The sequence below is a fragment of the Marmota marmota genome, unplaced genomic scaffold (assembly GCF_001458135.2).
Source record: "Marmota marmota marmota unplaced genomic scaffold, marMar, whole genome shotgun sequence".
Lineage (NCBI taxonomy): Eukaryota > Metazoa > Chordata > Mammalia > Rodentia > Sciuridae > Marmota > Marmota marmota.
The window spans coordinates 473,636-488,142 of NW_025999900.1; the positions used below are offsets into that span (position 1 = coordinate 473,636).

The following is a 14,507-nucleotide window of genomic DNA, read 5'->3' on the forward strand; positions in this document are numbered from 1 at the left end:
GGAATAATTTTGCCTTAGTGGAAAAATCACAAAAATACATAGAGTTCCCACTTCCTCTTCACATGGTTGCCTCTAATGTTAACATCTTAGATTAGAAGGGTACATTTGCCTGAACAAATTAACATCAGCACATTACTACTTGTTAAATTCTAGACTTTATTTGGATTTCAGTAGTTTTTCTACTAATGTCTGCTTTCTGTTTCATAATCCAGTATAGGATACATATTGCATTTAGTTTCTTGAATATTTATTTATTTATTTATTTCAATATTGGGGATTGAACCCAGTGGCACTTTATCCCTGAGCTACATCCCCAGTCCTATTTATTTATTTATTTATTTATTGATACAGGGTCTTGCTGAGTTGCCAAGACTGGTCTGGAACTTGGCGATTCCCCTGCCTTAGTCTGCTGAGAACTGGGAATACAAGGTTGTGCCACTGTGCCCAGCTAGTTCCTTGAAATTTTAAGGCATGTTTATCAGAGGAAAGTAGACAGGAGGTAGTGTGGTTTGGTGGGAAGTACAAGGTTTTGAGAACCAGCAATTTAGACATAGATTTAATCCTAACTCTGCCATTTACTTGACTATTAAAAAGTAGACAAGGTTGTTGCAGGATTAAATAAGATGTGCCCCCAAACACCTGATATATAATTAATCCTTAGTAAATGTTATCATCTTTGTAATTTTGCAAAGTAGGAGACTTCAGTTTTACATGCCTAATTTAAAAACCTTTGGTTATATTAGGGATTATCCAATATCAGGTCATAGGAATCTGCTTCAGAATTAGTTTCAATCAAATATAGTGCATTGACTTAGAAAAGCATATATTGGGCTTCTGTATGTTTTCTGTGTATTCTAGAACATCAAGTTCAACAGATTACACAGAAGCAGCAGTGACCTTTTATGAAAGGCCTTCATCAATGACAGGAGGAGATGCTTATAGGGTCAGAAATGAAATCCAATTTAAATAAAATAAATCTCTAGGATTTATTTATTTATTTGCAGCAGGAGTCTCAGAGCTTATTCTGTCAGCAGTTCAAAATAGACCCAAACATAGCTATATTGCACAGTCTGGGATAGCAGACTGTGTGTGGAGTTTATCTCAGGGTACTTATTTTGCCAAATGGCTTGTAAAATTGATAAATAATGGGCTGAGGTTATAGCTCAGTGTTAGAGTGCTTGCCTAGCATGTATGAGGCCCTGGGTTTGATCCTCAGTACCACATAAAATAAATAAATAAAATAAAGATATTGTATCCATCTACAACTACAATTTTTTTTTTAATTGATGAATACCTGTTTCTGCTTCCTCTGTTTGCAACATTGTCTGTTGTGTTGACATGACATGCAGTGTTACCTGTGTTGTGATTTGGGAAAAAAACTGAGGCTAGGATTATGAGAGTGTGAAAAACATCCGAAAACCAAGCTGCTTGTTTCTGTATCTTTTCCTGCTAGCCTAAAGAGCTGTGTCTGTGCATCATCTCATAGCCCCCATTGATTGGTCTAGGATGGGCCCTTGGCTCAAACCAAAATAGTCAAAATTCTTTTCTGGGGTTTTCCAAATTTGTGCTAGAAGAATTAAGACTGGAAGAGGGAGCCTTAGGTAATAATGCTTGAGAATTCAGTGACCAACGGATCTGGCTGTGTAGAACACTGCTATGCTGTAATTGAGACAGAGGGGACCTAGTGAGTCACTTGGGCGATTGTGGAGGGAAGACATCCTGGCAGAGACTGATCGAATGCCAGGTTCTAATCATCTCCTGGCATAGCAGCACTCTTACTTTTTTTGTGATGATATGAATTTTCCCAGGAGCCAGAAGCTCTTTGAACTGGCATAGGCGAAAAGTTGAATTTATTGAATCTTGATAGCACACAATGGGAAGGACAGGAGTGCAGCTGGCTGGATTTGAGGACCAACTGTCTTACTCTACTTGTCTCTGCCTTTCTCATGGATTTAGTTTTCAAAGGAACTTTTCTCAGAAGGTGGGGACCCAGCTCCCAGTAGCTCTCAGCTCACATTTTTTTCATGGCCATCAAAGTGGCTCTTCTGCTTTTCCCTTACTGCCAGATTGAAAAATTCCATAGCAGATCTCTGATTGGTCCAATAAGAACCCTATACGACTCTCTGGGCCAGAGGACCAGCATTGTGATTGATTGTTTGGCCCAGTAAAACCACACTGGCTTCTGGGTACAGACTATTTTCCATAAGAATTGGAGAACAAAAGCTATCCCTAATTAAGAAACAAAGCTATAAATATCCTCTTCAGACAAGAGAAGCCCTATGTGGTTGCATAGCCTTGAGGCTGGATGGGTAGGTCTACATTTAAGAAACCCTGCTAAGGAAGGTAGAATCTACTGTTAATTGAGGTGGGAATGCTAGAGGATGAGCAGATTTAGGAAGAGAAATAATGGGTTCAGTTGGTCCCTGCAGCTATTTTCAGAAATGTAGGAAACGTGATAGTTTGCTGATTTTTAAAATTATACATGTGTTTTATTGTGGTGCTGGGGATAGAACCCAGGGCTTGTACATGGTAGGCAAGTGCTGTACCACTGAACTACACCCCTAACCCAGTTTTATGGTTCTTCTACCCAGGCTGTATTTCCATTTGAATCAGAAACCTGTTGCTAGCAGTGATTTTCTCCTCAAAACTCTCTTGACTCTTCTATGTGAATTGAGCCCTGCCACTGATGATGATGTTTCAGAGTTTCTGTTATACACCTAGTGTTGTAGTGGGGACTTTATATATGTCCATGTTATATAATTTAACCATATAGCAATCCTTGAAGCATATTACACGGAGGAAGCAAGTTGAGGTAAGGGATAAAAAATTTGGCTCAAATGCAGGTTTGTCTGATTTATTTATTTAATTTATTACTATTATTTGGTACTGGGGATTAAACCCAGGGGCAATTTACCACTGAGCTACATCCTTAGCTTTTTAAACAATTTTTATTTTGAGATAGGATCTTACTAATTGCTTTGGGCCTTACTCCATTACTGAGAAACTTCTGGTGAAACTTCTGATCCTTCTATCTCAGCCTCCTCCATTGTTGGGATTACAGGCATGCACCACCAAGCCCAGCCAAGTCTGTCTGATATGAAAGAAGGTGAGGCTCTTCCTATTACCTTACACTGCTCCATTATTTAATGTTACTGCTAATACATCAATACTACTATTAATAATGTTAAACTTTTATCACTGTTCTTAGGCACTATATTAGGCACTTTAGATGAAATACCTTATTTAATCTTTAAAAGTATTTTCAATTTATTACTAGGAGAATTAAGGCTTGAGGTTCTGTAACTAGTAAGTGAGGAAGCCAGCATTTTTTAGTGCTAGAGACCATCTATAAACACTATTTTCTACTGCCTGTAGTTCCCCAAGTAAAACTTATATATGATAGAGTTCCAAGTCAGCCGTTGCTGTCATGCTCCCTTTAGCAGTTTACTACATGGTAAAATGGTAAAGCTGGTAGAAGTTTCCTCCCACAATCTTCAATGCTTTCTTTCCTTTTTCTATTATTATTATTATTATTATTATTATTATTATTATTATTATTTTGGTACTAAGGATTTAACCCAGAGGCATTTTACCTTTGAGGTACATCCCTGGTCCTTTTTTGGAAAAAATTAAATTTAAAAAATTTAAAGGTAATTTTATTTTATTTTCGAGACAGTGTCTTGCTAAGTTGCTGAAGGTCTTGCTAAATTTCTCAGGCTGGCCTCAAACTTGCAATCTCCTGCTTCAGCCTACCAAGTTGCTGGGATTACAGGTAGGTGCCACTGTGCTCTGTTCTTTCCTTGGTTTTAAGGTTTAGGAGAAAGGAAAAGCAATTCAATTCACAAGGTTGGGGTCTCCTTTGAAAGACATGATTAAAACAGTCCCAGTACTGATAAACTACAATGCCAACTGAATGAATGATTTCTCAATGTTATATTTATTAAAGACTTTATTTTCTCAAGAACCACATTTCTTTTTTTCACCAAAGTTTCCTGTTATTTAAACATATAAAGATCTTAAGGTTGCCTTTATATCTGGAGAACTTCACTCTGAATCATGTAACTGGCTTGGATGTGGTAAGTAATAGCAGAATAAAAAGCCCCCATGTCAGTACATTTGTGCTGCCTAATTTAGTAAGCATTCATTGGTTAACTCTTTTTTTTTTTTTTGTACTGGGGATCAAACCCAGCAGTGCTTAACCACTGAGATATATTCACAGTTTATTTTTTTATTATTTAATTTTATTTCCAGATAGACTGGCTAAATTGCTGAGGTTGGGCTTGAGTTTATGATCCTCCTGCCTCAGCCTCCTGAGTTGCTGAGATTACAGGCATGTGGCCGCCACACCTACTGGTTATTCCTGTTAGTGAATAAAATTATGATAAAAGAGATAATATTGCTTACTTATTAGGTTTATCACTAATGTTTGTGTACTAATGTAAAACTCTATGCTGCCATACCCTGCCTTGGCCTGCTGTTTCCCGGATGTGATGTCTGGCTATTTATCAGGTTCTTCCTCCATATCTGATGAAAATCCCAATTGTATTTTCAGCCTATGGATTGCCCACTGGTTTCACTGTTTTAAAGAGTGGGAGTTGGACAGTTCCTTTCCATTTGTTCTTTTCTATATTTGGTACTGGGTATTGAACTCAGGGATAATTTATCATGGAGCTACATCCACAGTCATTTAATTTTTTTCTTTATTTTGACACAGGGTCTCGCTGAATTGCTGAGGCCGGTTTTAGAATTGTAATTCTCCTGCCTCAGGCTTTCAAGCCACTGGTATTATAGGTGTGTACCACCATGCCTGGCTATAGTTTTATTGAAAAGAGCAAAAATGTTATGAAGAGTTAAAATTCATTAATATTTATTATATGGGTTATTTTGAAAAAACTTTTCTGCATGCTTACTTCTGATAGAATTTGGGTCAAAGGAAGGTGATTACAAGACAGCTTCAGCAATTTAGCAACCTAGTGAGATCCTGTCTCAAAATCAAAAATGACCTCTTCAACAAATGATACTGGGAGAACTGGAAATCCATATGTAGCAGAATGAAATTGAACTCCTATCTCTCACCCTGCACAAAACTGAACTCAAAGTAGATCAAGGACCTAGGCATTAGAACAGAGACCTTGTGCCTACTAGAAGAAAATGTAGGCCCAACTTTCCATCATGTCAGCTTAGGAACCAGCTTCCTCAACAAGATTCCTAAAGCACAAGAAGTAAAATCACAAATCAATAAATGAGATGGTATCAAACTGAAAAGCTTTTTCCCAGCAAAGGAAACAATCAAGAATGTAAACAGAGAGCCTACAGAATGAGAGAAAATATTTGCCACCTGCACTTCAGATAGAGCATTAATCTCCAGGATATATAAAGAACTCAAAAAATGTAACACACACACACACACACACACACAAAACAATCTAATCAATAAATGGGCAAAGGAACTGAACAGGCACTTCACAGAAGAAGAAATATCACTGGTCAACAAATATATGATGGGCTGGGGAGGTGGCTCAAGCGGTAGCGCGCTCGTCTGTCATGCGTGTGGCCCAGGTTCGATCCTCAGCACCACGTACAAAGATGTTGTGTCTGTGAAAACTAAAAAATAAATATTAAAAAACAAACAAAAAAACCAAATATATGAAAAAATGTTCAACATTTCTAGAAATTACAGAAATGCAAATTAAAACTATATTGAGATTCCATCTCATTCTATTCAGAATGGCAATTATCAAGAATACAAGTAACAATAAATGTTGATGAGGATGTGGGGAAAAATGTACACGCATACATTGCTGGTGGGACTGCAAAGTGGTGCAACTGTTCTGCAAAGCAGTATGGATATTCCTTAGAAAACTTGAAATGGAACCACCATTTGACCTAGTTATCCCACTCCTCAGTACATACCCAAAGAACTTAAAATCAGCGTACTACAGTGGCACAGCCACATCAATGTATATAGCAGCTGGATTCACAATAGCTTGAGCTATGGAACCAACCTAGGTACTGTTCAATGAATGAATGAATGAATAAAGAAAAGATGGCATATATATACACCATGAAATATTACTCAGCCATAAAGAAGAATGAAATTATGGCATTTTCCAGTAAATGGATGGAACTGGAGACCATCATGGTAAGTGAAATAAGCCAATCCCAAAAAACCAAAGGTCAAATGTTCTTTCTGATGTTAACACACAGTAAAGGGTAAGGAGAAGATAGAATTTCACTGGATTAGACCAAGGGGAATGAAGTGAAGGGTGAGGGATGGGAATAGGAAAGAATGAATTGGACATAACTCTCCTATACTCATGTATGAATATGCAACCAGTGTAACTCCACATCACATTAAACCATAAGAATGGGATCTAATTAGAATAAGTTATACTCCATGTATGTATGATATATCAAAATACATTCTACTGTCATGTATATCTAAAAAGAACACATAAAAATAAGTAAATATTAAAAATGAAAATAAAAGAAGGGCTGGAGATGTGGGTCAGTGGTTAAGCACCCTTGGGTTCAATCCCAAGTACCCAAAAAACAAAAACAACCCCCCAAACCAAAAAACACTACGCTGTTATTTAATAGTCATCAATTCATGTATTTTATTTATTCATCAATTATCAACAAATGTTTATTTTGGAGATGAATAAGATGTGTGCCTTATTCATGAACTTACCTAATTGAGCTGTTTACACACTTCCATTTACCTTCTTGAAAAATGCTTTGAGTTTGGGTTAAAATTTCTGAAAAGAGGGCCGGGGTTGTAGCTCAGTGGTAGAGCGCTTGCCTAGCATGTGTGAGGCACTGGGTTTGATTATCAGCACTGCATAAAAATGAATGAATGAATAAATAAATAAATAAATGCCCATCAACAACTTGAAAAAATATTTAAAAAATTTCTAAACAGAGACTCGCTTCTTAGGTCTTGTGATACAACAAAAGCAATATGTATATATACGTGTGTATGTACACACACACACACACATAAATATACATATTTTTTCTTAAGTATTTCAGGAAATAATGTGTTGTCTTTGATGCGAGGAGTAGATTATTTGAGTCAGGTGAACCGTTAAGCATGCTTGACTGCCTGGAGGGAGAGTTCTCTGCGGAACAGATGTCAGATATTTATAGGAATATTATGACATTTCGTGAGACTTTGTAATATTGGTGCAAAGACTATCGGTCTAGGTAATTTTTCCAAACTTTATATCCGAAAACACATATAATTTTCTGAGCTTACGTGGCTATGCAAGTATAAGGGATAAGTATAAAGCACGGGCTATCTAGTTTTCCGAAAGAAAATACTACTATGAATTATTGAATGGTACACAGGCATAAATCTTGATTGTTTCCAGACAGAAAAAAATATGGAATTTATCTTCCCAATTGTGGATACCTTGAAAAGTGCAACTAGGAGCATAGCATATAACTGAAAAAGCCCTCTTGTAGATTCCAAGGTTATTGAGCTGCCTTATCTAAGGTTCAGACCAAACCCGAGGAACAGGATTTGAGAACTCGCTGCCGGAACGTTTCTGTTGTAGTACCTAGTTCCTAGCCGGTGCTCTTTCGCGAAGGGACGGTCCCGGCTAGGTGCCTGTTGGTAGGAACCCGCTTGGCGACGGGTCTGGGGGGTTCTTGAGGTGTTGGTGTCCAGAGCAGAGTCGGGAGAGTCAGTAGGTAGAGGAGACACCATGGACGATCAGGGCTGCCCTCGGTGTAAGACCACCAAATACCGGAACCCCTCTCTGAAGCTGATGGTGAACGTGTGCGGACACACTCTGTGAGTCTGGCGGCAGTAAATTGTTGGGGGAGAGACACCGGGTGGGAGGAGAGTAACCGGGAGATGTTCGGCCTCGGCTCCGGCTCCGGCAAGTAAAGGGCGTCATTAATTTCATAACTGAGGAGAAAAATGGGAAAAGAGAGTGGTTGCTCCTTTAAATGGCCTATAACCGCTGGCCTTAAGCGGCTCTGGCCTGCTTTGAACTGCTGATCCTCCCTACCCCCAGTTAGTGAAAATCCCGACTGCATTTCCAAACTTCGTGTTTCAGCTGGGCTCTAGTCATTCCTGGTTAAAAGTGTGGGGAATTGGAGTGTTTAATTTCATATGAAATGTTTTTATTGAAAAGACTAAAAATGCTATGAAAGCTTATAATCACTGAGTGATTATATTGCTGCTGTAGATTGTATGAGTAAATTGGAAAACTTTGTAAGTTTACTTGTCCTGATGGATTCAGTTGGACTTTAATCACTAAAAGGAAGAAAATGTAGACTCTAGGCAGTTATTTTTGTATATAAAATAATGACTGACATTTATTGAGTGGAAATTACATGCCAGGCATTTTTCTGAGCTCTTACCATGAATTATCTCACTTAATTGTCAAAACAGCCTTATGAAGTAGGTATTGATATCATTCCCATCTCACAGGGAAGGAAGACCAAGTTTGAGCACCACCCCTTATTAAGTGGGTCCTGTGAGATCTGGAGCCCATTAAGTATGACTCTAGAGTGTCCATTTCGGTGGAGTGATGGTGGTGAAGGGAGGGAGGTTGAATGTGTATTTTGAAGAATAAGTGTAGGAATTGATCAAAGGGGTTCTTGTCAGGTTTTCTTGGTCAAATGTGGTTCAGTAAAAGTGGTTCTAAAAAAAACCCACACATTTTTGGATTAAATGTACTATATAATGGTGAGCACATATTATATTCCTGTATTTTCTCTGAAAGGTTTCTTTTTTATTCTTTTTTAAAAAAATTTTTGGTTGGTGCTGGGTGCCAAACCTAGGCCTTGCCAAGCAAGGCAGGCTTTTCTACTGCCACATCTCTGTCCATTCCTAGTTTCTTTTTTTTTGATAATGGAGATTGAATCTTGAGGCCTTTTACCACTGAACCACAGCCCAGCCCTTTTTGTTTTTTTATTTTGAGACAAGGTTTCACTGAGTTGCTGAGGGCTTCACTAAGTTGCTGAGGCTGACTTTGAACTTGTAATCTTCCTGCCTCAGTCTCCCAAATTGCTGGGATTACAGGTATGCACCACTGTGGGTGGTGGGGATGATCTACAGTATGGTGGACAAGGTCATTAGGTATGCATAAATTGTATGATGGCTATAGTTTTGTTATAGTGGGGGTTTTAATTTGTTTGCCTTTTGTAACTAATCTTTATTTTCCTTTGCTTTACATAGTATTGTTAGCTGTGAGAATAGTTTTTAAGATTAGAAATATAGTAAAAGTAATCAAGTGGAATGTGTGGAAAAAGGGAGTAAGGCAAACACTGTAGATAGACTATTAGGTTTTTAGAAAAGTTTGGTTTGGTTTTTCTCTATATTCCTGTGCCAGGTGCTAATGGAAAGGGAGTTTGTTCTTTTGGATGGTTATGGAGTGTAATTTTCTGGCCAAGCAGAAATTAACCAATCAGGAATATATGGGATTTCAGTTAAGAAAAGGCATTTGATTGGACAATTATAAAATAATAGTTTAAATTAGAAATTGCTTTTGTTGTATTCTTGTTTAGTAGGGAAAGGGGAAGGAAGCAGAGAGGGGAAGAGAGAAGGCGGGGGTGGGGCAAGAGAACTGAAAGCCATAGAACCTTTTAAAACCTAGTGGCAGAAGTGATTTACCACCATTATTTCTGCAATGGATTTGTGTGTGTGTGTGTGTGTGTGTGTGTGTGTGTATGTGTGTGTGTGATGTCAGGGATGGAATCCAGAGCCTTGAGCATGCTAAGCATCTGCTTTACAGTCCATCCTCCTCAGCTGCATTTTGTTATACTAACTAACCTTGTTGAAACATTGGAGGTATTTACTATGAGGCTGGGGTAGTCAGTCAATTTTGAAGACTGGCTTCTGCATGATTTTGTTAACTTATTATTTTTTTGCTCAGGTCTTCAAGTAGTAAAGACATTTTAGGAAGCAAGTGATAAAGTGAGATAGAAAGTATGATTTTGGAAAGACTAATTAGAAATAATGTTTATGGAAAAAATACAGTAGTGGGAAGGAGAGAAAATAAAGAGATAAGACATTATGCAAATATTTTTCTCCCTTAGTTTCTAGCAATTGAAGAAGTATATTTTTTTATGTATCAGTTCAGTCCACCATAATTGACTATATGCACATAGAAGATTGGATTTATTTTTTTTCTTTTTTCAACGTAAGTATGAACTTTGTATCAGATGCAGAAAAGAGCATGTTTTTTTTTTCTTTAGCATGCCCCCCTATTTCAAGAAATAGGCCTTCCATAGAATTCTAAAGGCTGATTATTAAATTTTTAAACTACAGTCTTTAATAATTTATTTCTGCTCTAGCTATTCTTGGTAAAACTTTTCTCTGGAAACTGTACATGCATCTGGTTTTACTAAATATATATGTTTTTCATTTTAAATATATATAAAAGACACAAAGTGATAAACAAAATAATTTACCTACCATTGTGAAAATTAGTATTTTGTCATATTTATTTAAATTCATTCTCTTTCTTACTTTTTTCTGTGCTCCTATTTTTCCACCCCCTCTCTCTTATGCATTGATGGTATGAATAGTTTGTGCTGGAGTTATCCTTGAAGAGCCTGAATTTTGCTTATTGCATCTATTTGGTATTGTTTGATGTGTTCCTCTGTCTTCCTTTTTCCTCCAAATTGTTAGTTATATTTAGAAGTTTATCAGATTAGGATTCAGTTTATTTGTTGGTAGTAATTAATTGGTATTAATTCATTATTTCAACTAATATTTAGTCCCTTTGTGCATATTAGGAAACAGAACCCCTGCAGAAACATTTGGAAAGGGCACTCATCCAAGGTGTTTGGTTTCCATTGACTGCTTTCTTATCTCTTTACTATAGTTCACATTTATCTATTTGTTTTATTTTTTCTGGTACTGGAAATCTAATCCCCAGAGATGCTTCACCACTGAGTTACATCGCCAAACCTTTTTTATTTTTTATTTTGAGACAGGAGCTGGGTAAGTTGCTTAGAGCCTCACTAAATTGATGAGGCTGTACTCAAACTTGTAATCCTCCAGACTCAGCCTTGAAAGTTGCTGGAATTTATAGGAGGAATTACAAGGCATGTACCACCAAACCCATTGTTTAATACTTTTTAATTGTAGATGATGCATTATAGAGATGCTGGATTTTTTTTTTTTAAATGCTTTGCTAGGTATTGAATGAAGGACCTCATGCATACTAGGCAAACATTCCACCACTGAGCTGTATCTCCAACCTGAAACTTATAATCTTTAATTCCTTGCAAAACTTATTGGGACTTGAATTTGTGCTTTGTTAGGGTGAGTCTAGAGTAAGTCTTATTCTAGGATATGGAGCTTACCTTAGTTGAGGCATTTTTGGTATCTCATTTTGGTATCTCTGAGCATGTTAATGTGGTTTTTCTGCTCTGGCCTGTAGGAACTCTGAAGTAAACCCAGTACTCCTTAACTTCTAGTATGGATTTCTCTCTTAGACACTCTCTTAAGCCTTGATTGGTTTTGACTTTCTCAAATGCATCCTAATCCTTGGCCAGAAATTTATATTGGACCCCCCACACATATCACTCCTCTGACTTGTGGATTTCAATCACAGTAACTACCCTGACCTCTAATCTTTGCTCATTTAGTTAAGAAAGGCACAGCAGTTGTCCTTAAACTTTTTTTTTTTTTTTTTTTGCTGGGTCATGGTCATGGAAATTGTCCCCAGGTAGAAAGCTGAGGCATTGTAGGACTTATATTGTAAGTTTCTTTTCTTTTCTTTTTTGGCATTGTTGGGGATCCATCTAGGGCTTCAAGCATGGTAAGCAAGTCCTGTACCACTGATCTGCACCCTTAGCCCCATGAATTGCCCATCTTTCAGAGTTGGATATCTTATACTGCCTGTTGTCTAATGCCTGTATAAACAATTTTCTTATATAATATGTTTGTTTTATGGTTGCTTATAGTGGGAATATTAGTTTTGCATGAGTTACTTAATCATATTTGTTAGGAAAAGGTTGGCCTTATATTTTTAAGTAATTATTTCTTCCTGTGGTCTTGCAGATTTCTCAAGTCTTTGTACACATGTTCCCTTTTCTTTTTTTTTTTTTTTTTTTAATAATATTTATTTTTTAGCATTTGGCAGACACAACATCTTTGTATGTGGTGCTGAGGATCGAACCCGGGCCCCACGCATGCCAAGCGAGCACGCTACCACTTGAGCCACATCCCCAGCCCCCCCTTTTCTTTTTAAGCTCAAAATTGGCAGTTGTTTGTGTCTCTTTAGCTTGTGTCTCTTTTTCTGTTGTAGTTCTGATTACCTTTTTACTATGTCAGCTCGTTCTCTAATACTTTCCTAAGAATTTTTAAAAAATTGAGTATTTTGAAGTTGATTAGCAAAATCTGTGGAATAGCTCATATCTTCTGAATGGTAATTACGATGAAGATCTCAAAGCACATCTCCTGAAGGAGGTGAGTTTTGCTTTTACCACAGAAGACATGGGGTTCCATGTATTTTAATAGTCGAGAGACAGATTGAGAAGTTGAAAGAATACTGAAGCACTAGTTAGAAAGTCTAGTTTTTAGTTTTGCCATAGACTAGTCAATTGTAAGCTGTCCGTTTAATGTCTATTTATAACAGAAAATTTGCAGTCCCCGTCAAACATTTGGGTAATTTTTCCCCCCAGTACTGGAGATAGAAATCAGGGGTGCTTTATCTCTGAGCTACATCACTATCTCTTTTTATTTTTGTTTTGAGACATGATCTTACTAAGTTACTGAGGCTAGCCCTGAACTTGTTATCCTCTTGCCTCAGCCTCCTTAGTAACTACTGGGATTATAGGTGTGTGCCACTGTACCATGATACATTTGGGTAACTTAATAGTTATTGAGAAATTTATTGTAGTCAGTAACTGTAGTCTTTCCTTTGACCATATATCATTACTAAAACTCTAGGATATTAAACTCTAGGATATGTATAGATATGAATACTTTATTTGGATTGGTTCATGACTGTACTGTATCTATTTTTTTGATATGATGAAGAGTGATTCTTAGCATATTTTAGTCTTTAAAATGCAGTGTGAGGCTGGGGTTGTGACTCAGTGGCAGAGTACTTTCCTAGCATGTGTAAGGCACTGGGTTCGATTCTTAACACCACGTATCAATAAATAAAATAAAGGTCCATTGACAACTAAAAAAATATTTAAAAAAATTCAGTGTGAAGTCTGGGGGTAAAGTACTTGTGTAGCATCAACAAGACCCCCACCATCTCAAAAAAATGCAGTATGATAATATATACTGATTTCAATTCCTTTTCTTATTGAGTATAACTTTTTAGTTATAGTCCTTTAAAAATGTGGTTATAAAGCATTTCTTAATTATGTTGTTTAAAGTGTTCCTTTTTTTGTGTGTGTGTGTGTGTATATATATATATATATATATATGTATATATATCCCTATTTCAACTCTTCTCTTTTCTACTTGTTGTCTATATTGAAAACTCTTTTTTAAAAATTTATTTTATATACAGTCATGTGCTGCATCCCTAAAGATAATAATGAAAAATTCCTGTCACCTAATGACATCATAGTTATTATGATGTCAGCACACAAAAAAACTCATGTTTTGAGTTGATGCTGGTGTAAATAAACCTGCTGTGCTCCCAGTCATATAAAGTATTAGCATGTATAATTATATGTAGCCCACAGTACTTGACAGTGATAACAAACAAATGTTATTGGTTTATATATTTATTATACTAATTTATCATTATTTTAGAGTATATGCTTTCTACTTATAAAAAATGTTTAAAACAATGTGCTGCGTTATGCCAGCAGCAGCCTCATATATCTCCTTTACTGTATTTCTCTATTTTTTTTTTGTACCAGGGTGCTTAACAACCAACCCACATCCCCAGCCCCTCATGGACATTCTTTAAGATCTCTCTCCTTGTAAGTTATATTATCAAATTTGTGTCCTAATATTCAAACAGGTAATATGAAACTATTAGATCTTAAAGATTATTTGTTAAAATGAAAATTATTTCATTCTTTAAGAACCTAAAACAATAGCACATTAGTTTCTGTTTTAGTCAGCTTTTTCACTGCTGTTAACTAAAAGACCTGAAAAGAACTATTTTAGAGGAGCAAAAGTTTATTTTGGGGCACACGTTTCAGAAGTCTTAATCCATAGATAGCATGCTCCATTCCTCAAGCCCCAGGTGAGACAGAACATCATGATGAAAGGGTGTGAGGGAGGAAAGTGGCTTACATTGATGATCAGGCAGCAGAGAGAGAGAGACTCCACTTGCCTGATACAAAATATATATTGCAAAGGCACACTGCTAGTAACCTACCTTTTCTAGCCATTTCTTACCCACCTTCAGCCATACTCAGTTAATTTCATCAGGAGATTCCTTCACTCATTGGGTTAAAGCTCTCATGATCCAATCATTTGTCCTCTGTACCTTCTTGCATTGTCGCACACAGAAGCTTTTGGGGGACATGTCACATTCAAACCATAACAGTTTCCTGTTAAATAA

General features: G+C 36.8%; 1 protein-coding gene across 3 annotated transcripts in view; it reads left to right on the top strand.

Annotated features, from left to right (window-relative positions):
- The first annotated feature begins 7,567 nt into the window (after window positions 1-7,567).
- The window catches only part of Mnat1 (MNAT1 component of CDK activating kinase), a 226,978-nt gene continuing 220,038 nt past the window's right edge, over window positions 7,568-14,507 (top strand). For 2 of the 3 annotated variants that reach the window (XM_015489875.2, XM_048798458.1), the window contains exon 1: window positions 7,569-7,798. In XM_015489875.2, coding sequence (XP_015345361.2) covers window positions 7,710-7,798 — 89 coding nt within the window. In that variant the 5' untranslated portion in view covers window positions 7,569-7,709. Of the gene's footprint in view, window positions 7,799-14,507 lie in introns of all 3 variants that reach the window. The other variant, XM_048798457.1, reaches the window with a different exon arrangement.